The sequence below is a fragment of the Harpia harpyja genome, chromosome Z (genome assembly GCF_026419915.1).
Source record: "Harpia harpyja isolate bHarHar1 chromosome Z, bHarHar1 primary haplotype, whole genome shotgun sequence".
NCBI lineage: Eukaryota > Metazoa > Chordata > Aves > Accipitriformes > Accipitridae > Harpia > Harpia harpyja.
The window spans coordinates 7,954,089-7,981,138 of record NC_068969.1 but is presented as its reverse complement, the minus strand read 5'-3'; the positions used below and the strand labels follow the sequence as shown (position 1 = coordinate 7,981,138).

The 27,050-nt window shown below is 56.3% G+C and overlaps 1 protein-coding gene across 4 annotated transcripts; it reads left to right on the top strand.

Moving 5' to 3' along the window:
* Positions 1 to 19: 19 nt before the first annotated feature.
* TWF2 (twinfilin actin binding protein 2) lies at positions 20 to 26,731 on the top strand. 4 transcript variants are annotated; one of them, XM_052778884.1, is made up of 10 exons: positions 62 to 174; positions 6,407 to 6,572; positions 10,511 to 10,588; positions 16,017 to 16,195; positions 17,870 to 17,965; positions 18,777 to 18,881; positions 24,195 to 24,320; positions 24,417 to 24,567; positions 24,986 to 25,107; positions 25,287 to 26,731. In XM_052778884.1, exons 2-10 carry the CDS (start codon positions 6,494 to 6,496, stop codon positions 25,452 to 25,454), a joined length of 1,104 nt encoding a protein of 367 aa, XP_052634844.1. In that variant the 5' UTR covers positions 62 to 174; positions 6,407 to 6,493; the 3' UTR covers positions 25,455 to 26,731. The 4 variants fall into 4 exon arrangements, with proteins under 4 accessions (XP_052634845.1, XP_052634844.1, XP_052634847.1 ...); XM_052778885.1 differs by lacking the exon at positions 6,407 to 6,572 and having other exon boundaries at positions 20 to 174; XM_052778886.1 differs by lacking the exons at positions 62 to 174; positions 6,407 to 6,572 and adding an exon at positions 7,086 to 7,107.
* The last annotated feature ends 319 nt before the right edge of the window (positions 26,732 to 27,050 follow it).

Below are 27,050 nucleotides of genomic sequence, written 5' to 3'. Positions count from 1 at the left end.
GTGCGGCCCCGGCGCGGCGGCTCCTCCTCCCAGGGGCGGCGCGGGCGGCGGGCTCCCGACTCCGGAAGCGGGCGGTGCTGCCTGCCGAGCCGTTTCCTGCCCGGGACGCGGCGGAGCCGGAGCGGAGGGGAACGGAGCCGAGCGGAGCCATGACTCACCAGACCGGCATCCACGGTAAGCGGCGCCCGCTGGAGCCGCTGGTCCCCTCCCGTCCCTTCCCGCGGGGTGCCCGCAGCCTTCGCTGCCGTGCTGGGCTCGGCAGGGGTCGGACCGCCGTTCCCCCGGGCTGGGTTGCTCCTTTCCCTTCCCCGCCTCGGGAGGCGCCCGGCGGGGACGCGCCCCGAGCATCCCCCCGGCCCCGCCGCGGCAGGCTGCCGGGCCGTGTCGCGGTAGCGATGATGGGGGCGATAAGATGAAGCTTCCCGAAGGAGCCGGCAGGTTTTCCCGCAAGTAGCGCGGGGGGGGGGGGGGGGGGGGAAGGGAAGCACTGAGTCAGGCTCAGAGCATTTGGGTGCTCGTAGGAGGTGAAGGAGGGGGGATGCTGCCGGTGAGGGGTTCTCCTGCATCCTTTGTCTGGGCTGATGCTCCATAAACCGCCGGGACGCCTCTTGTAAAGCTGCCTTCTGCTGCGGCAGCACCTTGACCCACACAGATCCGCTTCGCCGCAGCCCCACATCGGCCCCGGCCCCACCTCCCCTCCCTGCGGTGATGCTCGGCCCCCAGCGCTGCGCCTTGTCCCAGGGGGGTTGCAGAGAGCCCGAATAAATTCCTGCCTGACCGTCGCCGTTGGGTTTGGGGGGGAGCTCCCTGCTTTCTCCACTCGCTCCCTACAGGACCCAGGCAGCACCCTGAGATGACGGCTTTTGCATTTTTGGGTGCGTTTGGTGTGTGACTGCACGTCCTCACGGTATTTCCCTCCTGCTCCCCACCTGCCAACTCAATTAACAATATTAATCAGGAGTAGAGGTGCTGCATAATTTATGTAACCGAATCAATATGCGAGCAGGGATGTGAGAGCAGCTGCCCCCGAAGCCCAGCTCCATGCCAGCCGGGTGCGAATCCAGCACCGCTGCATGCCCGGGGAGGGGAGCTGGGACGCTGACCTCGCAACTCCCTTCCTCATGGCCAGCACCGTTGTGCAAGGGTGTTGAATTTGTGGCTGCTGTTCCTTCGTGGCATGAGCATCCTTGTTCCTTGAGTGCATGGTCAAGAGCATCCTTCCCCTTCAGATGCTCCTGGAGGAGCAGTAGTTGAGAAGCGGTTAGCGATGGTGCTTAGATGTTTCTCCTGCTTTGCCTGGGAGTGCTGGTAGCTGATGACGTTTGGGTTCAGATTCATTGCTTCTGGTTTAAGCTAAGGCCCTGAAGTTCAGGCTCTAGTTGAATGTTCCCTTTACTGTAAAAAAAAAAAAAAAAAAATCAGCAGCGTGGACCTCAGTGCCCACCTGAACTCTCGGTGTGCCGGCCCCGCTCTGCAGAGCTCTCCCGTGGGGTTTGCTGCAGGCAAGGCCTGTTGCGCTGCCTGTGCCCCAAGAGGCTGCTGCCTGTTGCTCGCCGCTATGCCCGTCCGCTCCTACGCTGCTGATGCCGTCCTCCCTGGCACCCCTGCGGCTGCTGGGGGGGATGCGCTGGCTTGGCAAAGCCGACGAGCTGCTCTCTGAGAGCGCCGACCTTCGCCGACCTTGGCTGCCCACCGCTTGGCAAACGCTGCTGGGACCAGTGGCGAGAGTGGCCGTGAGTTGTCGTTGCCCGTAGGACGTAACGTGCCCCGTCAGCAGCGCTCTGCTGGAAAGGGGAAGGGACTCGGACTTCCCCCCAGGAGCTGCAGCCGGTGCAGGGTGCGGATAGACCCAAAGGCTCGGCCCAGGCAGCAGATCCCCAAGCTGGGGGTGGCATAAAAACCTCCCCATGGTTACGAAAAATAACTTGCATTGTGTGGCCTCGCTCTTGTAGCATCTTGGACATCTCTGGGTGGCTGAGCTCTCTGGGTCGTGTCCTCCGTCCCCTGCTGCACGGTCCCTCTTCCGGGAAGCGGCTGTTTCCTCTCTGAATGCAAATCTGCCCCTCTAACACCTGCGATGCTGAACTGGGGCGCTCTGGGCTTTAAGGGAACCACCCCAGGGGGGTTTTGGGGTATTTCAGTCCTCCTCACCCTGGCACAGTGATCAAATTAATTCCTTTGCTCAGCACAGAGCAGATTTGATATTGGATGAGGAGCAGCAATCCCGCTGCTACTTTCATCCCCTCTGCTGAGACGCTGAGGTCTGTTGTTTGCCGAGGAGGAGGAGGGATTTTCCACATCTTCATGGTTTCTGGGGTCTTGTTATTTTTGTGTGCGCGCATCGCTTTGTGTTTTCGTTATTCCCATTTCTCCCCCGTTTGCAGGAAGGCATCTGCTCCCGGGGGAATTACAGTCCGACCCGCTGGCTGGCTTAGGGGAGGTTGCGGCCAAACTGGCGAGAGGTTTTGGTTGATGCTGTGCTAGATCAGTGTGAGAGCAGGGTGACGTGGTGACGGGGGAGCCCCTGGAGCAGCCCCCTGCTGCGAAGCTACCGAATCATCCCGGCTTTTGGGGAGAAGCAGGTGGTCCCTGGGGAGGGGGAGCGATGGCAGTGAAGAGCCGCAGGTTCGGGGTGTTTAATCAGGGTTGAGCCTTTCATGCAGAGGCAAGAGGCTAATTATTATTTTTTTTAGGTATCCGTGGCAGCTCCCTCGAAGGTGCTGGTGGAAAACTGGGCTGCCATGGAGACTGCCAGGCTGGGGAGGCAGTTGGAAGCTATCAAGGGTTGCTGTGGGCTTCTTGGGGCTGGAAACCTGCTTTTTAACTACAGCTGGGAGGATTCAATGAGTATTTTTACAGTCCCTGTTCTGCCCTGAGCGGTGTTAGATGGGAACAGCATTCACTGTTTGAGTTTAAAACCTTAGGAAGGCAATGCTGAACCAGGGCTTTGATGCTGGTGGGAGGTCATCTGCTTTCAGCCGCTTCTGGGATCTCTTTCATGACCTCTGGGTAGAGAGGAAAAAGTCTCTTAAAGGGGATTTTTTTTTTCACCTAGAAAGTAAAGAAATCAAACGTATGTTGTTTCTTCAACCAAAAAATAGAGTTTGGTGCCTGCTTTTTCTGGGGGAGGTGGCAAGATGTGGGGATGGGGAAGGACCTTCGCTCCAGTTTGCAGCTGAGCCTCCGCTTTGCCCCAGCTCTGGATCTTGCATTGGGAAAGCGTTTGGTAGGAATGGACGTTTTCTTCAGGAGAAGCATAACCGTGATGCGTGCAGGCAGGAATGATGTCAGATGGGAAAAGGAGCAGAAAGGGGGGACCTGGGAGCTGCTGGCTCTGCAAAGGTCTCCTTCAAAAGCAGCCGGCTTCCTGGCTCTTCAGTGAGAAGAAAGCTGGAGAAGAAAGGAGCTTCTTTCCACATCCACCGCTTCCTTGAACCCTTTCCTTCCGCCATGCCGGGAGGTAGTGCTGGTCCCGAGGTGCCTGGCCGCCTGAATCCGGGGGCAGCTTCGCAGCTGGGATGCCAGGGGTGACCCCCTAACCAGGGACGTGTTGGGCCAGCACCCAACTCAGAGGTTGACACCCACTTGGGCAATGCCCCCAGCGGGTGGCATATCAGGATGACCAGAGCGGCAGCGTGGGTGGAAGACCAGACAAACACCCTGAGATGTCAAACCCCTTGAAGTTAAGCACCTAGAGTGGCAGGGTGGAGGAAATCCCTTGGAAAGCAAGCATCAAGAGGCTGTCGATGCAACAAGATCTCTGCCAGGGTCTGTCCCTGGGTCCCCGTCCCCCCTGACGCCCAAACCAGTGCTCCCAGTCGTGGCTTTACTGGGTAGAGAAAAGGAACAGCAACTGGCAACTTCTGCAAGTGAGGCAGGACCATGCATGCTGGCACCACCACTTTGCTCCAGGATGCTGTGTTGCCGGCTGGATCCGACCGATGCTGCCTAACCTGGAGTGAGGGAAGGGCTGAATAACTCCGATCCGAGGTGGCAAAGTGGAGACAAGACAGGTCCCGGGCATGCACGTGGAAGATTGGGTGTTGAGAAGCAAACGGCTGGCGTCAGGTGGGTGGCTGAAAGTCTCTGGGCAGGATTTGCAATACAGACCAGGAGTTGTCCCTGTGAAATCCTGCAGGATATGGCCCAGCCTCACAGAAAATTGGGAGAAAAGCTTTGCTTGTATCCTCTCTTGCCCTTCCCCCCCCGCCTTCTTTTTATTTTCTTCTGGCAGCTGTAGCTTTTTCCCAGAGAAAAGATTCCCTGCAAGGACATTTTTTTTTTTTTTCCATGGTGAGAAATAAAATCCTCTTAGCACTTAAACTGGCCCTCCACGTCTGTCAGCAGAAAAGCTCTCTGCAGTGAGCGGGTTGAGCAGGCACTGCGTGGTGGAGTTACACTGGGATAGACTGAAAAGGAGGAATTTTAGCTGCAGCAACAGCTATTTTGTGCCTGTTGCAGTTGTGCCCTTTCCTGGATGCCTGGCAGGAGCTGGGCAGAGCTGCCTGTGCAGGGAGAGTGTGGATGGTGCAGGTGTAGCCGTGTTTTATCCATCAGCATCTCAACCACTGTCTGGCCAAGCATCCCTGGAGCTTGGACAAGTTTTGCCCAGGTTTGTGGCTGGATTTTTGGTCAAGTTTCCCTCTGGCATCCCAGGCACGCTGTGGGAAAGCAGTCACTTGGAGTCACATCGACTTGAAGATTATGTCCAGAGAATGAAAGATTGATGGCTGGAGGCTCGGGTTTCCCGTCGGGAGGGCAAGGTGACTCGAAGTATTGAGAGAGGCATCTGTTTCAGGGAGCATGTATTATTCATCTGGGAGCTGGGTGCTGTCATCGGGATGGGGGGGGATTTGGAAGGGTCGAATAAGCAAGAACCTGTTGCTCCCCCACCAAGTGAGGGAGAGGATGGAGGAGGGAAGGGTGCAGGGGAGGCGGTGTGGCTGTCGCCTCCATCCTCTTCTCCGCAGTGCTTCCCCAGGGGTTGCACAGGCGGCTCCGCTGGCACCCTGGCATCCCCAGGGAGAGACTGGCCGGTTGCTGTGGCTACGGCTGTCATCAATGCGTGGTGCCTCTGTCTCCCTCCGGCCTCGTTACAGCCTGGCTCTGCTCAGATAAGCTAACTGGGACTGTAAACATCAAAAAAAGACTGGGCTTTGGGAATAGCTTTTGTGGCAGGGCGGTACCCACAAGCACCATCTCTCTGCTCCATCTCACAGCATTTTCAGGCAAGTGTGATGCTTCAAGCTTGGCACCGAAATCTCCTGATCCAAATGGCCGCATCCCAAGCCAGGGCAGCTGCCTGCTCTGGCTGCAAACAGCACGTCCGTTCAGTAGGACGTTCAGTGCAAGGATCTGGCCGCCCCGCTGGTCCCCGAAGCCTGGGGTCTTCAGGCTTTGGTCCGTGCTGCTGCGAGCGGGGGCACCGCTGTGCCTTCCCACCACAAGCTCCTCTTCTCCTTTGGCAGCTTGCCTGGATGGTCAGGGCCACCTGAAGGCCACCGCTGGCCAAACCGTCACCTCCCTGCCATGGCACGAGCTGCCCAGCCTGGGTGCCCCGGTGCCGATGGCCAGCTCTGCTCAGCCCTTCATCCCAAATGGGAGGCAGGTGCTGCTGGGCAGGGAGGTTTTGTGGTGCAAGGGGACCTGGGACATGCTGTTAGCAGGCTGCTAAATGCAGGTGGCTCATGAATAGGGGACAACTCATCTGCAGCCTACAAACAGATGGGATAGGGAGGTGCTGCACGACTCGATGGCTGGAGGCGATTTTGGGGCTGTCATGGGAGGGTGGCTGAGGAGGCGCAGGTGCTTGTGCCCACCATGTCTGCCAGGAATGTCTTATAGGAAAGCCAGAAGGTTCCTCACGATGCCACCGAGCTCACCCTGCCTCAAAGCAGCAGCATCCCAGGAGGGTTTCTGGAGGTTTTTTGGGGCAGGGATGGAGGCATTGTGTCCTTCCCAGGGTTTGGTCGCCCTCATCGTGAGATTTCCAAAATGCCAAGGTGGGGCCTGATGTTTCTGGCTGGAAAACCAGTACAAGTTTTTCACCGTTTTTCTTCTCTCCTCTGGGCTGACCAGCCCCAGTTCCTTCTGTTGCTCCTGCACGCTGCGCCTTCTGGCATAGGTGCCGTCCGTCCTGTGCCTTGCTCCTTGCACGATGCTGAGCCTGGACATGCTGTTCTTGCTGTGCCTGCAGCCTTGTCAACACCAAATAACATGGTCATGCTTTTGTTCGTGCCTTCACGAATGACTTTGCCCACAACAACATGAAACGATTAACCTGAACTTGGCTTGCGACCCACCTCTGGAGCTGCTGGACCCGGCCCTGCGTTGGTGTAGCTGGTCCTTCTCCTAGTTATGGCACTTTGCTTCCTATTGAGTTTCATCCTATTTCTTTTTTTCCCAGCCTGTTTCTCCAGTCTCCTGAGAGAACGGTGAATTCTTCTCCAGCGCGCGCTTGCAACTCCTCTAGCTTCCCACCTTACAGCTGTTCATGGAAATGTGGACTAAACCTGGACCCACCACAGGTCCCCAGGAGACCTTGCTCTATCCAACCTCTGATACCTCCCAGAGTGAGTTATCCATGCTGTTTTGTGCCCATGCCATAGAGGTTCACCACCACCATGTTTCCCAGTCTGGCTTCTGACGTTTGGAGACACTTAGGAAGCTGAGCGGAGACTCCTGAAGCCCACAGGTCTGTGGCTCTGCTGGGGGAAGCTAGGCTGATCTTATGCAATTTGTTCTCAGTAGATCCCTGCTGGCTGTAGCCCAGCTTGGGTTTATTTCTGAATCCAGAAACAAACAAACAAACAAAAAAATTTGTTCCAGGATTTTCCAGGAAGCCATGTGTCCTGGTTTCAGCTGGGATAGAGTTAATTTTCATCTTAGTAGCTGGTACAGTGTGTTTTGGATTTAGTGTGAGAATAATGTTGATAACACACTGATGTTTTAGTTGTTGCCAAGTAGTGTTTATCCTAAGTTAAGGGTTTTTCAGTTTCCCATGCTCTGCCAGCCAGCAGGTGTACAAGAAGCTGGGAGGGAGCATAGCCAGGACAGCTGACCTGAACTAGCCAAAGGGATATTCCATACCATAGGATGTCATGCTCAGTACATAAACTGGGGGGAGTTGGCCAGGAGGGGCAGATTGCTGCTCGAGCATTGGTCAGTGGGTGGTGAGCAATTGCATTTTACATCACTTGTTTTTTCTTGGGTGGTTTGTTTGTTTGGTTTGGTTTTTCTTTTTGTTCTATTTTTATTATTATTATATGGCTTCTCATTACTATTATTATTATTATATATTATTATTGTTAGTATTAAATTTTATTTTACTTTAATTATTAAATTGTTCTTATCTCAGCCCGTGAGTTTTACTTTTTTTCCAATTCGCCTCCCCATCCCACTGGGAGAGGGGGCAGTGAGTGAGCAACTGTGTGGTGCCTAGTTGCTGGCTGGGCTTAAACCACAACACCATGTCTAGAGGGTGAGTTGGATGTGCGGGTCCCCCTCCTGTCCTCTGCCCCCTCACTTGTCCCGTTCCCTGATTTTTGTAGTTTCCCCACACGTGGGTTTTTCAGCCCTTGAGTTGGGTCCTGGAGACTTTCCGGCAGGGAGGTGCCTCGGGGCAGAGGTACCACTCGCCTCCATCTCCAGGGTAAGGTCTCTTCCTTGCCTTTCTTCCAGAGCCAGCTGTGGACTTTTATATTAATATTTCAGGCACGCAAGCCATCTCGTCAAGTCTGCTGTGCCAATTAAGTCATAAACATACTGTAATGAAGCAGTTGCTGAGCTTGTGCTGAAAACCTTCTCTAGCTTATTCCTCTCCCTCTCGCTGGCTCTTGGCTCTGTGTTGCGAGAGACAGAAGGGGATGTCAAAGACACCCCGGTGATTTTTTTTATTTAAATGAAAATTGCTTTTTTTTTTTTTTTAATTTCAGCAGAATTATGGCTTGGAAGCCTACTCTGAGTTTTTTTGAAAGCCCTGCTGCCGTCTCCTCTGGAAAGCATCTCTCTCCTTGGCAGACCTTGCAGTATTTCCCATTGTGCGCTTGGCTTCTCTGGCAGCATCTGTGCTTTTCACCATCCCCTTAAACCCCTCTGGACCTACACAGGTCCCAGCACTTGGCCGTCACTTGTCAGTCACTCAACTGTCAATCATCCCGGCTGTCGATCCAATACTTCTGGGCACTCCTAGCATTTCCAGGTGGGCTGGGGAGTTGCATTTGCCCAGATTCCTGATTTTTCAGACCCCTGCGTGCCCTTGGGCTCTGGGAAGGATGGGGCAGGCCGGAGGGATTTGCAAGCCGGTTAGCACTGGAGAGCTTTCCTCTTTCTCCCCCAAAGTTGATGCTATAGAAACATCCAAGACTGCTGTTATTCTTTCCTATTTTGGCAGTGTAATAGGAATCGGTGAAGCTTAATTAGGAGCATTTGTCTCCTCCACGAGGTTTCCTGGGTGTATAAATGTCTCTTTTTCTCCTCCTCTTCTGCCTCGTGTGTTTGCAATAACCACAGATGCTGCCGGAAGGAAACAGCCACTCTCAGCAGTGAAAGGGGCTAAAAATATCAGAGCATCCTTAGGTGGGAATGGTGTGAGCGGGCTGAGCTCCCAGCTGGCACTGGGAGAGGGTGAAGGTCTGCGCTGGGAACTGGGAGAGCCACGTGCCTCAATGCTGATGGAGGGAGAAGGATGGTTTGCTCGTGGTGTGTCCCCTAAAACGCTACGAAGGACTGGTGTGCCTTTGCTGGGGTCTCTGTGTGCCTGTTCCCGCAGGGTCCTGCTGAGGTGGCAGCTCTGGGTGTGTACGGGAGCACCGCTGTTTGCAGGGTACCAGCCTGGGAGCTCTTCCTCGTTTGTGCCTCTTCTCTCCGCCGGACCTCCGATCAGGGCAGGCTTTTTGCTGGTGGGGCAGATGCATCTCAGATGTATCGCTTGAGGGGGACAGGCAGGAGTTCCCTGGGGGGTTCCTCCGGACATCCCTGTCCACCTCTCTGCCTGCATCATCATCGGTGTTTGTGCATGGGGACAAATCCATGCCTGCTCCTTCTCCCTCGGGGCTGGGGGAGCTGTGGGCAGTGCCCCAGCCCGGGGTCTGCCTCCAGGGGACAGAGGGCACCGGTGTGTGACAGAGTCAATGTCCCCCCGTGCCCCTTGAGTGGGTGATGGGTAATGTCAAGGCTCCTCCCGTGGTGATGCTGGGGGGCTGTGTCAGTGTGGTACCCGCTGCTGGTGGGACTGAAGCGGAATGGATGCGGCCCTTGCTGGCAGGGATTGGCTTGTCTAGTCACAGCACCTTTCCGGCTGAGGTAGGGATGGCTTTCTTTGCAAAGTGACTTGACTGTGGATGCTCTCAGGCTCTGGGAACCAAAGCAGGGCTCCTTCCTGCTGTGGGCTGCTCCGGCACGGTGATCGGTAATGGGCAGGCAGTGTGGCAAAGCACCGGGAGCGGGGGGCTGCTGACGGCGACTCCAAGCACAGATCATGGTGTGGACTAAGGAGCATCTGCCTGGGTCTCCAATCTTTGTAATGCCCGTTTCTTTAGTATTTCTACCAAGCGCAGAGCTTCCTGTGGCTTTGAACTCACGGGATGCCCTCGGCTGTGCAGCTGCATCCAGGAAGGTGCTCGGGTGTGTAATAGAAGGGACTTTCAGGGGGAGTCAGGCTGGGAGATGCTCCTCGTCAGGGGGCTCAGCCCCTCCAAGCCGCATGTTTTGGGCATTGCCTTTGCATGTAGTATGTCCTGGGTGGGATGGAGAGCTCTGCGCCAGTGATGCTTTTGGGGTGGGCAGATTAAGCCTCCAGCGCTGGCGGTGGGCTGCCCCTTCAACATCCACTGCCTGCTGTTGCCTCCTGGTAGGATGCTAAAGACCAGTTGCTGGTGCCTGGTCCTTGGAGAGGGGGGATGAGGAGGAAGGTGTCTGCCCAGAACGCTTCCCAAAAGCCTTCTGCAACCAAAGCCCTGCTGGCTGTGGAGCAAAACCCCGGGGTCATTGCTTTTCCCTTCTCCAGGGGCTCAGCTTCAAACCAGTGCCTCCAGTTTGGAGTCGCACTGGTCCCCAGCTGCCTCGGGAGCAGCATCCCCGCCGTGTGTCACAAGCCTGGGACGTCACAGCCTGTTGGGACATCTTCTAGCCACCCCCCATATGTAAACCCTGCCACTCTGTAAAGCGAATAAACTTGTCACTTGAGCTCTCCCCGCCTGCACTGGCCAAGCCATCGTCTAAATTTGGGTGATTATGTTCACTCAGGCCAAGTATCAAGTTCTCTGGATCACATGAGCTCCCAGCTGCTATTTAACTCTGACGCCTCAGGGAGACGCAGCACTTTGCTCCCAGCTGTTTGGGTTTTGTATTATTATTTTTATTATCATTTTTTTTGGCACCAGAGATTTTATTTTTTTTCAATTTTTAAATTTCTATCCTGCCAAGTTGCTCCCCTCCCTGGCCAGTCACCGAGCAGCCTAGCACCTGCTTTGACTGCTAAATCTGATCACGATGTTTCTGGTTCTTTCAGCCACCACGGAATTAAGGGACTTCTTTGCCAAAGCCCGAAATGGTTCAGTTCGGCTCATCAAGGTCATCATTGAGGACGGTAAGTCCTGTTTTTAAGTGCTTTGATTTACACCACGTAGGTTCTGTTTTGCCTCTCCTCCTTTCCTCTTTGCCACTGCGGTGCCAGCTTATGTTTTTGGAAACCCCAGGGAAAATGCTGCTGTGGCTCCCTGGCACACAGCAGCCCAGACCTGAAATACAAGCCCAAAATTTGGGTGTGCTGGTGAGCAGCTATTGGAGCCCCAAGGCGGCTCCGGGGAGGCTCAGTGACTTTGCCAGCGGGCCGACACTGGTGTTCAGGATCGGTGCTGAGCTCTGGGAGGCTTTTGCTGCTGCTGTGTCAAATTATATTATGGGAGCCCTGCGAGAAGCTGCTGCGGGTGCTGTGGGACCTTGGTTGGGGTGACGCGCAGCATCTTTCTCCTTGGACATGGCATCCCATGCCAGGCAAGGAGATGCTCAGGGCAGGGGTGGGCAGGGGGGTGATCCTTGGCACGGGGCTCAGCACGGGGCCCTGATTGCATCCTGTGAGAGATGCTATGCTCTGAAACCCATCCCGTCCCAGCCCCGGCTCCTGTGCACGGGCCTGGCCCTCGCCCAATTTTCAGGCTGGCACCAAACTGCCCACGTTTGTCCCATGGAAAGGTGCCTTTGGATGGCCTCTACATTTATCAAATAAACGAGCGGAGCAAAGCACTGATTGAATGTCCCAGCGGGGAGCCTCTGTGGTCTAGGTTTTCCATCTCCTCAGCCTCATCCAATTGCATGTGAATGACTTGTTTCTCATGGCAGCGGGGACGTTAAATGCCCTGCCAAGCTGCCATCACCACCTCCCTCAGGTGGGCCACCAGGACCACGCTGCAAACGCCGAGGTGGATGTGGTCGTAAGGAGCCCATGGTTGTAAGGAGCCCGTGCTGGCCTTCGGAGGGGCTGTGAAGCCCCATTTGGAAGAGCGGCGTGACTTGAAACATGTGGGACTCATCAGCAGGGCCACTGCAAGGTTCTTTGGTGTTGGCTTTGTTCTTGGCAAGGTCCCCGTGTGTTGGGATGTGACATCTGCATTGTTTCTTCGGAGCATCTTTGACACCAATGTTGCGCTCTTGGCTCCTTTTCCTTTTAAAAAGTGGGAGTCGGGTTTGCGTTAGGATAAGTCATGGATGCCCCTAAGCCTGGACTTAGGGTGCTAGGACTTGTGCCGCTGGCTTTGGGTTGTGGCCGGTGACACCAGCAAGGGAGACTTTTTACCATCAGTGGAAACCACATCCCACCATCTCCACTCGGGCTGAATGGGATGTATTTATCTGTCTGATGCGTTGGCGGCAGCAGCTGTTTCATGGACCAAGCTCACTCGGCACTGTTTTGTGCTTCCCAGTCTGGCTCTCCCACCCTGCCAGCTCCTTTCCCCTGGCCTGGACCAGCCATGGGCAGCTCTGGAGGAGCTTGGGTGTCTGCAGAAGCCTCTGAGATGTGGCAGAGCCTGAGACTCCTGGGAGGAGGCAGGCGAAAGGAGGAGAGCCAGGAGCATCTCTGTCCCAAAGGGTTTGGTGTGCTGGGGACAAGGTGGTGGTGGTCCCACCAGCCTGACTCAGGGACCTCCTGTCTGCCTTCCCGCGTGAGAGGGGACAAGTTGCTCAGTCCTTCTGGGCCACTACTCTTTTCTGTAACACAAGGGGCATCAGCCTTCTACCCACCAGAGAAGGGCCCTCAGGCAGTAATGAGCAGCCAGGCAGATGTCACAGCTGGACAGATGGACTTGAGCACGCTGACTCTGGAAGGGATGTGTCCCAAGCTGGCTGGAGAGGACATACCAGCTGCCCTGCCTGCACAGGGGATGTGGAAGAGCCTCCAGCCCTGCTCGATGGCTTGCAGAGGACCTTCTGCCCTACGGGGCATTAGTCTTGAGGCATGTCAGAGCAGGCAACAGCAAGTGGAAGGAGAGGAAGATGGTGCAAGGAGCCTTACGGCAGATGCTCTGTGTCCAGGCATCCCCAGGACAGCAGCAACGGCTGAGCAACCCTTTGGGAGCTCTTGGAGCTGATGTTGCCTTTGGGGGCTGGCCAGGAGAAGCCAAGGTCAGATGGAGAAGGTGGGGCCGGGGGGAGCAGGTTGCGCACTGAGGCTCAGCAGTGCTTTCCTGGCATGAGAACTACTTGTGGTCCAACGCAGTTTTAGGTGATGCTCTACTCCTCTCTGTCAGCAGGTTTCTGGACAAGATTGGCTTTGTGGTCTTCCCCATTGGGTGCATTTCTTTGCACGTAGGTGATGTTGTGCACTGAGCTTTGCAAGCTCCTGGCTCCTGCGCTGTCCCCCCACGGTGCCTGCCAGAGCTGCAGGCAGGGCTGCCTTGTACGGGCATTTCGGAGCAAAGCAGCCTGCGTGCGGCTGAGTGCTGGGGGCACCTCCAGGGCCAGAAACGCTCCCAGCCACCCTTTTTGCAGCAGCAGCGCCCTGCAGAAACGGAGACTGAAATAGCCAGCGCTGACGATGATGTTTTGCCAAAGGGCGGCTGCTCTGAGTTTCCCTTTCCCCGGGGAGGAAAATTTGGCCCTGAACAGGTTGAGCTGAACTGTGAAGAGCCTGATGGGAGGTGGGGGAATAAGCGGCTCCTCCAGCCCAGGGGAAAGCTGGAGGCTGCCGGCTTGCGGAGGCACGGCCAGAGTCCAGCTTGGCCAGGGTCCAGCTTGGGCACAGCCCGGGAATAGCCTGGAGTGACTTGGCACTGATTGCCTCATGTGTGAGGTGTCAGGATGTTTGGCAGACGGAGACACCCGAGAGCTGCCAGTGGGTTTGGCCGGGCAAAATTCCTTGCAGTCTCTTCAGGATCCCAGGTCTTTGCAATGCACAAATCCATTTGCAGGGCTTTGTGTTTATTTTAGGGGTATGCTGAGGGTTTTTTTGCTTTTTTTCAAAACAGGTGGTTTTGCTGAAGGTAAAGTATTTTCAGCACCTTTGCTGTGCTTGTTACTTTACTGGTAGCACATGCCCCTTGTGTGCAAATAATTATGGGTTCAGCGTGCGATGGCAGATACTGTGGTGGGGCAGCGCTGGGCAGGGAAGGGCTACGCCGCTGTTGGTGGGGGAACGCCCTGCTTGGATGGAAAGGAGGGGTGAGAGTAATTCATCCCAAACCCTTTATTCCTCAACTATTTTCCTTAAAAGCTTTCCTGCTGTGGCAGGTTGACCCTGGCTGAATGCCAGGTGCCCACCAAAGCTGTTCTATCACTCCCCCATCCTCAGCTGGACAGGGGAGAGAAAATATAACAAAGGGCTCGTGGGTCGAGATAAGGACAGGAGAGATCACTCAACCAATTACCGTCACAGGCAAAACAGACTCAACTTGGGGAAAATTAACTTAATTTATTGCCAATCAACCAGAGTAGGGTAATGAGAAGTAAAACCAAATCTCAAAACACCTTCCCTCCACCCCTCCCCTCTTCATGGCCACAGCTTCACTCCCGGATTCTCCACCTACCCCCGCCAGTGGCGCAGGGGGATGGAGAATGGGGTTATGGTCAGTTCATCACACGTTGTCTCTGCTGCTTCATCCTCCTCAGGGGCAGGACTCATCACACTCTTCCCCTGCTCCAGCGTGGGGTCCCTCCCACGGGAGACATTCCTCCATGAACTTCTCCAACGTGGGTCCTTCCCACGGGCTGCAGTTCTTCATGAACTGCTCCAGCGTGGGTCTCTTCCACGGTGTGCAGTCCTTCAGGAGCACACTGCTGGAGTGTGGGTCCCCCTCGAGGTCACAAGTCCTGCCACAAAACCTGCTCCAATGTGGGCTCCTCTCTCCACGGGGCCACAGGTCCTGCCAGGAGCCTGCTCCAGCGTGGGCTTCCCACGGGGTCACAGCCTCCTTCAGGAACCCACCTGCTCCGGTGTGGGGTCCTCCCCGGGCTGCAGGTGGATATCTGCTCCACCGTGGACCTCCCTGGGCTGCAGGGGGACAGCCTGCCTCACCGTGGTCTTCCCCACGGGCTGCAGGGGAATCTCTGCTCTGGTGCCTGGAGCATCTCCTCCCCCTCCTTCTGCACTGACTTGGGGGTCTGCAGGGTTGTTTCTCTTACATGTTCTCACTCCTCTCTCCGGCTGCCATTTCTGTGCCCCCTGCAACTTTTTTTCCTCCTTAAATGTGTTATCCCAGAGGCGCTACCACTATCGCTGATGGGCTCAGCCTTGGCTGGCGACGGGTCCGTCTTAGAGCCGGCTGGTATTGGCTCTGTCGGACATTGGGGAAGCTTCCAGCAGCTTCTCACAGAAGCCACCCCTGTAACCCCCCCCCCACTACCAAAACCTTGCCACACAAAGCCAATACATCTGCCATGAGATTCGGAGCTGCTGAGCTGGATCAGAGGGAGAGGGTTGGAAAAGCCAAGGGGCTTCCTGGCTCCCGGTGGGCAGAGGTCCAGGCAGGGCGTGTGCCAGGCTGCGTATCCCCTCGAGTGCCAACTGTCCAAAGCCCCAACTCATTTTGCGTTGGCACCTCCGGATTTTCCTACATCTTGTTCTGACTCCCGACATCTTCCCACAGACCTTTCTGCATCTAAAATGGAATAAAAGTAGAGGTTGTTTTCCAGCAACCTATACTGATCGTCTCCAGCACCATTGCTTTTCCATTCAGCCATCCCAAAGCTTGGTTTGACCCTCACAGGAGGGGTTTTATGTTTATATGATGCCTGCACCAGTGTTTAAATCCCAGCTGAGCGCTGCCTGCCTCGCAGGGCTCCCAGCCCCACTGCCACTTGTGTAGCAGCTGAAAAAAAGACCCTTCAGACACCTGAGATGCAATCGCATGCATGAAATATGTAGATCGCCTCGAGAGGCTGGGGCTCTCCTGGCAGCATGATCCCCCTCCATGCTGGGGTCTTGGGGACATCCCTGGTCCCTGTGGACATGGGCTTTGGGTGTCAGCTCTGAATTTGACCCCTCTGAGGTTATGGGGAATCTGATGAGAGCAGCTTGGGCTCATCGTCCCAGCTTTTGTTATGGGATTTATTTTTCTCAGTGTCCCAAATATAGGTGATTCCTTTTGTCTCTGGTGAGGTCTTCTAGTGCCCCTAGAGCTTGTCCAGGTGGGATGGAGGAGGTCTCATGTTCCCCTGTGAGCAAGAAGGGATGGTTGGGGACTACACTGCTAGAGGGAGCAGAGCAGAAGGAGGCTATGGGTAGTCACCAGAGAGGAGACCACGGGAGGGGAGGAGATGGTTGGACAGGAGGCAGTGGGATGCCTGCAGAAAACCAGCCCCTCCACGGTGGCCGCAGCCCTGATGGCATCCCCCGGTGGGGTCACCAGTGGGGGGGTATGCTCCCGCATGTGGTTCAAGACCTTAATTTGTTTTTCTGCAGGACGGCATCGTTGTCAGCGCCGGAGCTGCGGCAAGCCCTTAGACGAGCCGCCTCGTGGTGCTGCAAGGCGTGCTGAGCCTTGCCTTCAGCTAACACCACCTTTTCTGTCTTCTCCTTCCAGAACAGCTCGTGCTGGGAGCCCACAAAGAGCTGTCCCGGCGCTGGGATGCCGACTACGACGCCTTCGTGCTGCCCTTGCTGGACGAGCAGCAGCCGTGCTACGTGCTGTACCGCCTGGACAGCCAGAACGCCCAGGGCTACGAGTGGCTCTTCATCTCCTGGTCCCCCGACAGCTCCCCGGTGAGCACCGCGCCGGGCTGCGGCAGCCCCGCGCGCGGACGCGGACGCGGATGCGGACGCGCTCGGGGAGGCGGAGGAGACGCTGGCCGAGCTGACTTTGCGCTGGGGCTGAGGAGGAGCGTTCGCACCCTCCATTGCTGTGCCTGGGTTAAGAAGCGGAGGCTGCTTTGGGGATGGGGGCATTTTTTAAGACGCAGTAAGCTACACCGGGACTGTATGTCTGCCCTCTTCGCAGCGCTGCGTGAGGAGGTGGAGGGTCTGGGGTGGAGGGAGGGGAGCGGCACGGACCACGGGGCCGGGATGGAGACGTCCCACCGCGGCTCTGGCCAAAAGTCTCTCTGGGAAGAACCGGTGCTGGCACCGCCTCGCCTGGCCCTCGAAGGCTGACGCAGAGCGGCTGCTGGCCCATCTCCAGGCCCGGCTCCAAAATCAGCCTTAAAAAGGGCCGGGCAGGCTGGCTCCCTCGGGGCCACATGTGGCCGGGCCGGCATTGACACCTGCTGGGCTGGCTTGTGGGGTGGGAGACGGCCTCGGAGAGCGGGCGCAACAGGGCCGGTTGGGTGGGAGGCTGGTTTAGAGGATTTCGGTGGTACCGCTTGGAAAATGCCATCTTGCTGGGCAGGTCTCTGTAATGGGCTTTCAGCGGGACCGAGATTTACTGCTGTGTTAACACCTGTGCTTGTCATGTGTGTGTGTGTGTATATATATATATACACGCACACACACATATTTGTTATATGTTATATAATCTATATACTATATGGATTTACTGCCATGTTAATACATGCACTTATATATATATGAAATACATATTTTTGTATATATATAACAAATACATGTTGTTGTTGTTATATATATTATAACACACATATAAAAAAGACCCTCTGCAGTTTGTTGAGATATATCTAACAAATAATGTATTATTATATGTGCACGCATGTGTATACAGACACATACACACATGCATACATATACAACTATACTAACATAATATATATAATTTTATAGGTGTATACATATGTATGTACATGTACACATGCATATATACATGCATGTACACAATTATAATAATACATAATTTTATACGTGTGTATACACATACATGTGTATGTGTGTATATATATGTGTATATATATAATAATATATAATAATAGAAGATACCTTTTATATATATATCTCTCTCAAAAAACTGTGGAGGGTCTTATTGCAAAGGCAGTGCACCAAGGAGCGCTTGCAAAAGCTCTTGGCTGGGTTTTGCAGAAGAATGGTGCAAAAGAGGTGCCAAAAGGCACAAGTCCCTTTTAGGTGACTCAGGTGGTATTTGCGCCTCCTGTTACCCAGGTGGGGGTGAGAAATGACGCACACACTGGAGCTCATGGATGGGAAATCAAAGCACGGAATAAGCTGGCAGATCTCAGGCAGTGCTTAGTGAGGTGGTGCCGTGCGCGGGCAGTCCTGGAAATAACGCCGATGGGTTTTCCTGGCTGTTCCCTACCTGGAGATGCTGTGGTTAGAAATCAGCCTGAGCTAGAAACTAGGTGGTTGCTCCCAGGGAGGGCTGAGGTTTGTGGAGCTGGTGGTGGGACGGTGACTGCGAGCACCTCTTGTGCTCTCTGGTCCCGCCGTACAGGATGCTCCTCTCTGACCGTGCTTGCCACCTCCCTCCTCGTGCAGGTCCGGCTGAAGATGCTGTACGCCGCCACCAGAGCGACGGTGAAGAAGGAGTTTGGCGGGGGGCACATAAAGGACGAGATGTTTGGAACGGTGAAGGTATGGTGGTGGCTCCTGGGCAGCCTTTTGGGCTCAACCCTGAGCTTCAGGAGCCTACCCCGGGCTCGGTGCCAAAGCCGAGCGGGACGTGGGATGTGGGGGGACAGCGCAGAGGTTTGTCCCCTGCGCTGCTTTAGTCTCTGCTGCCACTTTCTCATGCCTGCACAGCTGTGGTCAGTCTGTGATGGAGACTGTGGAAGAGGTGGGAGGAAGGCTCAGAAGACATCCAGAGCTTTACTCTGAGTGGGAAAAGAAGCACCAGGCGGTGGCAGTGTCACCCCAGCAGCGAGACCTGCTGCCGCCGGGGTCATCCGGCAGCACTTGGCCGGAGGTTTCTCCTCTTCCATGGGTGTTTCGCAGAGGGAACTGCACAGCCAGGGCCTGCCGGGCATCAGCCCCCCTCTGGGGCTCCTGGTGCCGATGGGAGCCAGGGAGCATCCCCAGCGTCTGCCCTCCTGCTCCTGTGCCCCTCTCTGCTGCTCCCAGGCCGTGGTCTCTGCCTTTCCCTCTCGCTTTCCTGCTCACGAGCTCTGTTAATCAGGCAGAGGAGCCGCACTGCCACAGCCGTGGGTGTCCGGGTGGCCTGAACGGGCACAGGCAGTTGCAGGCGCTGTTTAAAATTGAGCATGGAATTTAAAATTGAGCACGGAGGCGTTTGAGAGCGCTGCTCGGGTTGATCCACCTAGTAAGGAGAGAGCCCAAGAACCACTGGGTTGCTCAGACGCAGCCTCAAGTCTGGGGGTGCATCCAGCCCTGCAGCGATAACCACCCCCTGACGCTTCCCCCGCCGTCCCTGTCCCTCTGTCTGCAGGAGGACGTGTCCCTGAGCGGTTACCAAAAGCATGTGTCCTCCTGCTCCGCCCCGGCCCCGCTGACCGCAGCCGAGCAGGAGCTCCAGCAGATCCGCATCAACGAGGTGGGTGTCCGCCGGCCCGGGGAGAAGGAGCCTGAGACCCTCGGGGAACAGAGGGATGCGGGATGCGGGGATGTATTTGCTGCCAGAATGGGAGTAAGCATCCAAGCATCCAGCTGAAAGGGATGGCTCGTTTTTACTGCGGTCTCTTGTACCTCTGCAGTTTAACCCGTTCCTGCCCTTGCTGAGGTGGACTGAGCATCCTCATGGTCAAATTGGTGGCGTAAAGAGGAATTTGCAGTTTTGTTTTGGGTTTTTCTTTTTCCTTGCTAGGACAGGAGCTCAGGGCTCTGTTTCGCTTGCTGTAATTGGCAGTCAGAAGGCAGTTTGAGGCTGAAAGCAGGCAGCAGTCTCTAATCTCTAGGCATTGGGGCAAAAGCCAGAGCTGACTCTGAATTCTTGGGGGAGGCAGGAAGAATTCAGGCTTATCTTTGGGCTGCAGCAGCCTCCTTTCCCATACTCTTCCTCTGTGGCTATAAATATGAAGAAATATTTGTCCCAAGAAATGTACGTCCCAAGAAATACAGATCTTAGCCTAAATTTGGGGGCTTATGTGCTGGAAAAAGATGTGGAAGTGGCATGGGGTAGGGTTGGGCGCAGACAAGGCTGTAACACTGTCGTCACCCCGCCAGCATCTCGTGGCACTCATGCCAACCTCTGTGGTGCTGTGAAACACTGAGGCAAGGGAGGGGATCGACTCACTGGGTGGGAAGACCACCTGGAAGCAGGATTTTGTTGGAGTGGGAGGATTTCACTTGGATGCCATAGAAAACCTTCATGTCTAGGGGAGCATCCCTTTCTATTCCGCCTGTGCTGGGGCTGTGGGGCTCACGGGTGCATCGGGATATGCCTGGGAGACACAAAGCCAATCAGCCTGCTGGCGTTAATTAATGGCAAAGACAAAGCAGGAGGTTTCCAGCTGCCAAAGCAGGTCTGGGGGTGGCGGAGTTGAGGGGCGTTTGGGAGATGCCACCGAGAGGTGGTCTCCACCATGTGGGTCTCGGCGTAGTTATCCCAGCTCCCAGCCCAGGGAGGCTGGGCAGGATTTGTGCTGGAGGATCCGAGGTGATGCCCATGCTTGGAGGAGAGAGAGAGGTGCTGATGGTGGCTCTGCGGCTTGTTTGGCACCTTTGGGCATCTGTGCCATTGCCTTAGCTGGCCAGTGCTGCAGGATTAAGTAGTTTTGGGGGGTTTTTTTTGGCCCTGTCTTGCAGGGTCACATGGCTGAGGTAAAGTGGTGCTCATGGTGCTTGTTTTCCAGTTGATCTGCCGTGCTCTGCTTCCCACCCTCACCTTTGCGAGACACAGCTCCTGGGTGAAGGTGCTGCTGCCATTTGGTTTGCTTGAGGGTTATTTTAAAGGTACGCTGTCCCCTGTGTCAGCACGGGCCACGGGGAGCAGTCAGCGGCATTTAGAAAGAGAGGAAAATGGGTATATTTTTGCCTGTGGATTTTAAAGTAGGAAGCGGCCGAGCACTGGGTGTGCTGAAGAGTCTCTGTGTTGGTGGGGGGGCTGCGCCCGCTTGGCCCCATGCACAAAGCAGGAGGCGGTGGGAGCTATGGCTCGGGTTTTTGGTGCCACACTCACCTCCCCGGGGCAGGGAAACTCACAACTCTCAGTAAATGCAGCTTCGAGCAAGTTTCTGGAGCCACACAAAGCAGAGGGCTTTGATCGAGAGGGGGCTATATGGGAGCAGCTCTCAACCTGTAGCACCCTGCTCGGTACAGAGATGCCTCCAGCCTTGCACGTCACCTACAGGGTCTTTGCACATGTGTGCACAGGCTGTGGGGTCCTTGCACGCGCGTGCACGTTGCAGTTTCATTTGGGGGAGCAGATTCATGGGAGTGAGCAGTCAGGGCTGGCAGCAACTTGGGAAGCAGCCCCTGGGCAAGCCCTGACCTCAGTGCTTCTACACATCTGCCCATGCCCCCGCTAGCAGTTCAGGTCCCTGCGTGTCGCCCTGGATTCAACCAATCCATTAGGATTTTGGAAGTGACACAAGGGACATTGTTTCTTTAAAAGCCACCAGCATGCAAGTGCTTTGCTGTGCCTCTCACCTGGAGCTGCTGGTGGCGGTCCTCTCCTCTCTCCTCTCTCCTCCTGTTGTTGCACAACCCTCCAAGATGCCAACCAGGTTTGCAGTCTTTACCTTGAAGATGGCTGCAATTCTGGGCTGACAGAAGCTCCCTGGGATCCTCCTTGACCCCCGGATGAATGCGGAGAAGGGGTAGGAGGGGAAGGGCAGCAGCAAAGCAGGAGGCGATGGCTGCATGGCAGTGTCTCCAGGGCTGGCACAGCAGCCTTTTACACCGAGACAGGAAGGACTCAGGTTTGCATATCCCCTGGCAGGGTGCCCAGCCTTTGGGAAAGCAGGCTTTAGGCTGCGTGAACCAAGCTTCCCCTGTGGTTTGAGGATTGCATGGACAGAGGCAATGTCGTGAGCTACCCTCCTTCTTGACAGCTGGGTGGGAGCTCGCAAAAATTTGCCATTTGCTGTAAAAAAAAAAAAAAAAAAGTATATTTTAAATAGCTGGAAAATGCGTCGCCAGCTTTACTGAGCTGGAAGTTGTCAGCAGACCGTGGGCTAAGAAATGGCTTTGAATTTGGCGTTGAGCTACCTTAACACCCACGAGTGGTAAGTCTTTCTAGAAGCATCACAGGCTCCGAAACATGGAGAGGAGCCAGGCGTATCACGTCAATGGGGCCGCGGGGGAGAGGAAGGCAGCTTTGGAGCTGGGGGCTGAGGCAGAAGAATTAAGAGGAACTAAAGGTGGCTGTGCCGTTGTGGCGTGTAAGGGGGTGTCATTCGTAGCTGCACCGCAGTGTTGGTGGGTGGGTAGAGCAGAGGCTTCGCCAGAACACCCGCCATGAAGGTTTCATCGTAAGACAGAAAAATGCTCGTTAGCCAAGGTCAGCACTGTGCCAGCAATGAGGAAGCAGGGGGAGAAAACTAACCTAAAGAAAAGGAGGTAAAATAACCCCCCAGCCAAACCTGCTGCTGGCAAGGCTGGGGCTGGGGGGACGGGATGTGGCACATGCTCGGCTGTCCCATGCACGGCTCCTGGGCTGTGCCCTGGGGGGTGCTTCAGTGAGCCAGATTTTAATGTTTTTGAAAAGGGAAGGAGTAGAAAATACAGAGGTATATGGGGGAGTTGACATTACTAGGACAACTTTCAGCCTCTTGGGATTTTTGGACTTCAGCGTGCTTTGTGTCTCAGCTTGAGGTCTCTCCGGTCCTGCTATAAGCCTCCCAGCCTCCTTGCGTTTACGGGGGAGAAAGATGAGGATCTGGAGGTGTTGGCAGTGGTAATGTCCTTGTGCTGCAACTCTCCACAGGATAGGACCGGGCAAGCTTGTGTGCGTCCTCTGAATTCCTGTGTGCTTGCCCTCGGGCCCTTGCTGATGCCGCAGCACCCTGGGGGATGGTAGGACAGCAAAGCGTGGAGGTCAGCCGGATCTCTTGCCCACCCAGCACCGAATGACCCTTGAGCAATTATTTCCTGAGAGCTGCACATTTGCACCCTGTTCATCCTCCAGGATGCTTGGCATGGATAGAGGCTTGGGCATTTTTTTCCCCCAAAACCTTTAGTATGTGCTGTTTGGCGGAGGATAGCCCAAAATCTATTGCTGCAATTGCTGGAACTCCTCCAGATCCTGGGTTGGGGCCACCGTGGCTGGGGAGCTGGCAGGAGATGGGGCAAGGACAGGCTCTGCATGGGGATGTTGGCAGAGATGCTGCGTGCGGGGCTGCCGGAGCTCGGGGCTCTCCCTCCCACTCCTCCCCAGCGCTGATGTCTCCCGTGTCATTTTTTTGCTGCTCTCCCTGCCCGCACTACCAGGACCTACCTTCCCTGGCCTCCAGCAGAGAGATGGTATGCCTCCATCCTCCCAGCATGTCCGTGTGTCCCCCACCCCTTCTCGTTTCACTGAGACCCCCCCACCTCCGTCCCCGTGCGGGGTGCCATTGACAGTGTGTCTCCTCTCCCCACGCTCGCAGGATTCCTGTTCCCAGGACTCGAGCACCGAGATGGTAGGCTGCTCCGCCCGCTTGATGCCCGGTTTTTCGTTCTTCTGGCGGTGTTTTTCTGCATGCTCTGCTCCAGGCACCCAGATCCATCATCTCCCCGGGGTGTGGGTACCACGCGGGGCTGCTGTAACGAAGGGCAGCCTTGTAACGAGATCCGCTTTGGCACTGCCAAGCTGGTTTTGAGAGGTGACCTAAAACTTCTGCGTTTCTCTTGGCATGCCTTGATTTTTCTTCCTTTTCTCTATCGGGGGAGGGAAAAGAAGGAAAAAAAAAAAAGAAAAGCAAAATAAAAGGCTGGACTGTCTTTATCCAAAATCCCCCAAACCGATCCCAAAGGAAAGGGACCCACGCTCGCTGCAGAGCACCTGGGTTAACGTTGCTGGACTGTTTACCGGGGGGGGATCTTGAGGTGGGATGGGCTCCTCCGCCGTCGGGGTGACGCCGTCTCCCTGTATTCTGTGGCAGATGGTGGGGGGCTGTTGCTGCTGCCCATCGCTGGTAGAGTACCCCGGCCCCGAGGAGGTATGCCGCGCCTGCCGCGTCCTGCCCCCCCTTCCCCGCTGCCGGCTCACGGCACCCTCCAGTCCCAGTCAGGGACCCCCCCGTTGTGGCTGGATGGAGGCACTCAGGGTGGTGCGACGTCTTTGCGATCTCTTTCTCTTCCTTCTTGGAACTGGGGTTTGGTCTCCTGGAGTAGGGGGTTTGCTTGGGGTACGGGTGGCAGCCTCTGACTCGCAGGGGTTGTGGGGAAAGCAGCAGCCAGGATCTTTCTGAGCTGTGGATCTTCAATTCTCCAGCTCCGGCGCTGGAGGGAATGCCTGTCTGCTATAGTTAAATCCACTGAGGAGGAGCTTGCCCTCCCCACCGGTGGGGACTCGTGCAGCTGAACGCTGTGATTTCAGGGCTCCCCCCATCACCTGCAGGTTGCAGTCAGAGATGATCGGAGACGGACACGCGCCAGCGTCGGTCACAGCATCCCTGCCGGGGACTCGCTGGGAAACATCAGTTTTGAGCTGGTCTTCTTTGCTGGGAGTGAAGCGGGGGGGTGTGGGGGTGCATGGCTGGAGCTGGGTGATCTCCCGGTGTGGCAGTATGGTGACAAGCATCGTCGCCCCGACCCTGGCTGACTTTTGGTGGTTTAATGCCATGGTCCCCGTGAGCTGGGTGTCAGGCGGCTCCTTGGATGAGAAGCCTTTTGCCGTGGCACCGGCCGGTTTTCTTTTCTTTTCCTTCCCCACCCTTTGCTGGTCTCTGCCCTGATGCTGGGGGCGGTTGGTCTCCATCCCCAGGTGAAGACAGAGATCAGCGTGGAGAGCAAGCACCAGACCCTGCAGGGCCTGGCCTTCCCCCTACAGTCGGATGCTCAGCAAGCCATCCAGGCACTCAAGCAGAAGAAAATCAACTACATCCAGCTGGTAGGTCCCTCGAACGGCTCCCCTGCACCCCGCTCCACCTGCCTCTTGCTGCTGCCTCTCACTCCCATCCGCTCCCCCATCCCCTCTGTCCACCAGAAGCTGGATCTGGAGCGGGAGACCATCGACCTGGTACACACGAGCCCCACGGAGATCGCCGACCTGCCCAAGAGGATCCCCCAGGACTCAGCTCGCTACCATTTCTTCCTGTACAAGCACTCGCACGAGGGAGACTACCTGGAGTCTGTCGGTGAGTGCCCTGGCACTGGGGGCCACTGGTTAGAGCCCGTGCCGTTCCTCGCTCTCCCCGGGCCATTGCTCGCGCAGGGAGCAGATGGGGATGGTGTGGCAGGGGACCTTGAGTCAGTTCCCGCTTGCCGTCCTCCCATGGTGGGTGCTGGCGAGTCCTTTGGTGCCGAAAGAAGCTGCCACGCGCAGCGCAGGGCTCGGCGGGCGCTGCCCTGGAGGGCTTGTGCAGCCATTGTGTTGCAGGCGTAGCGGAGCCAGGGGAGATTTGGGAAGGGGTGACGGATGGGATGGCTCACCTGGCGCTGAGTACACTGGGACTCTTGGGGCTGGAAAAGCCGTGACCAGGGTGGGATGTGGCTGCCTGGTGCTCCCTGGTCATGAGCCCGGGCAGCACCACAAGCCCTGCGCTCTTCTCGCAGTCTTTATCTACTCCATGCCCGGGTACAAATGCAGCATCAAGGAGCGCATGCTCTACTCCAGCTGCAAGAGCCGGTTGCTGGACACCGTGGAGCAGGAGTTTTGCCTGGAGATAGCCAAGAAGGTAAGCGCGAGCCCACCCGAAGGTGATGGAGCAGAGACCCATGCTGGGCGCTTGCAAGGGGCTGTGCCGCAGCCTTGGTCCAGCCACGCTGGTGGGCTCAGGGGGGAGTTGGGTGCCCCAAAGGTGGGTGTCAAGACCCCAGGGAGCTGCTAATCCCCGCTTGCTGCTCCTGGATGCAGATAGAGATCGACGATGGAGCTGAGCTGACGGCGGAGTTCCTCTACGAGGAGGTGCACCCCAAGCAGCATGCCTTCAAGCAGGCCTTTGCCAAGCCCAAGGGGCCTGTGGGGAAACGGGGACAGAAGCGGCTGATCAAGGGGCCGGGCGAGAACGGCGAGGACAGTTAGATCCCGCAGGACCGGGTGGTGAACGGACAGCATCCCCGCGGCGCTTCCCGGCTTCCTCTCTGCTGACCTGGGGATCTTTCCCTCCATCTCAGCCTTTTTTGGGTTGTTTTTTTTTCTCCTCCTTTTTTCCTATTTCATTCCTTTTTTTAAACACCAGGATGGCTTGTTGCACCTGGGGGCAGAGCGATGGGAAGGGTTCAGGGGTGTCGGTGTTTCTTTTCCCCGTGTCCTTGTGCAAGCCCCGGGGCTGCCAGCGGAGGACGGGAGCAGCAGGGCCATGTCCCCCAGGTTTCGCTCCTGTCCCCTCTGGGGGCACAGCCGCTGCTCTCCGTGTCCCCTGGGTGACTGAAGGACACGCTTGCCTGCAAGCTGCTCTATGCAAAGGGAAGGGGGTGGCGTTGGGGATTCCTGTTTGAAAAGAGAAAATGCTTCTTTCCCTGCTCCCCTAGCCCCCAGATTTTGCTCCCCTGTCCCGCTCTCGGTGTGCACGGCCCCTCTGCCCCAGGCCTGGAGCGATCCTGCACCCCCTCAAGGTGCAGGCAGGACCCCTCCCCGTGGGGTGGGCTTTGCTGGCAGGAGTTTGTCCCTGGGGGGAGCCAGCCAGCTGGAGGTGGAAGGTCCCCCCTGAGTCCTGAGCTCAGCCTGGCCCTGGAGAAAGGTCACTCTGCCTTTGGGCGGTGTTTGCATCCCCTTTTTGAATCCCTCCCCAGTAAAGCTTTTCCCCTCGGAGGGAGCTGTTACAGCCCTGACTCAGCCCCATCCCTGTTTAGGATGGGAGCGGGGGGGACGCTGAGCCCTGGTGTGTCCCCCTCCACATGCCCCAGCCCTCACCGTCACCCCCTGGGTTTGCTGCTGGCTCTCTGGTCTGGGGCAGGCCCATGTCTTAAAAATCACACGGGCTACCCCAAATCCTTGTGCGGGGAAGCGTGACAGCCCCTGCGTGCCCCCCCCCCCTCCCCGGGACGTCCCCAGCCACCAAGGGCCACCATCGGCTCCAAGGACCGAGCTTGGCGCTGTGAGTTAGGCTTCACTGGGGTTTTGGGGGGAGAGTGCCTTGCTGCTGGGTACCAGTGAGGGCTCGAGAGCTGCCCGCTTCCCTGGGAAGATGGAAACGGGGGTCGGTGAAACCTGCCCTCTGCTTTCCTGCTGCGGCGGGGAATGTGCCGACGTTGCCTTGACCTCGGCGGAGCAGGCGGTGGGGGGGTTGAAGCTGGGGGGAGCAGAGCACACTGTACTGAACGCTGTATTTTCTAAAGAATAAAGTATTTTTAAAACAGTCTGATGCTCTTTGGAGGTCCCCCGGGTTCCCCAGGTTTGGGCATTTACTAGCCACAGGCGCCGGAGTTGCAAAGCAAATTACTTGGACATCGCTAGCTGGGAGCCAGCAACCATCACAGCCTGCCCTCCCCACCCTCAAGGACATGTCTGCTTTAATCCAAGGGTCTGGGACAACCCTTTAATGCCTGGCAGAGGTTTTAACACCGGACCCCTCCGGCGATGCCCAGAGCTAGAGCTGGCTGCGGGAGGCGGAATCCCTGCTCAGCCCAGCTTTCATTTTTTTAAGGGCTGGTGATGATTTTGCAAGGCTGCGATGCT

What these genes read in the sequence shown, in the direction of transcription:
- TWF2 (XM_052778884.1), top strand. Translation starts at nt 6,494, where the DNA reads ATGGAAATGTGGACTAAACCTGGACCCACCACAGGTCCCCAGGAGACC. An exon ending in GGTCCCCCGACAGCTCCCCG is followed by an intron (nt 16,196 to 17,869) that starts GTGAGCACCGCG and finishes CTCCTCGTGCAG; the next exon opens with GTCCGGCTGAAGATGCTGTA. An exon ending in AGCAGATCCGCATCAACGAG is followed by an intron (nt 18,882 to 24,194) that starts GTGGGTGTCCGC and finishes CTCCATCCCCAG; the next exon opens with GTGAAGACAGAGATCAGCGT.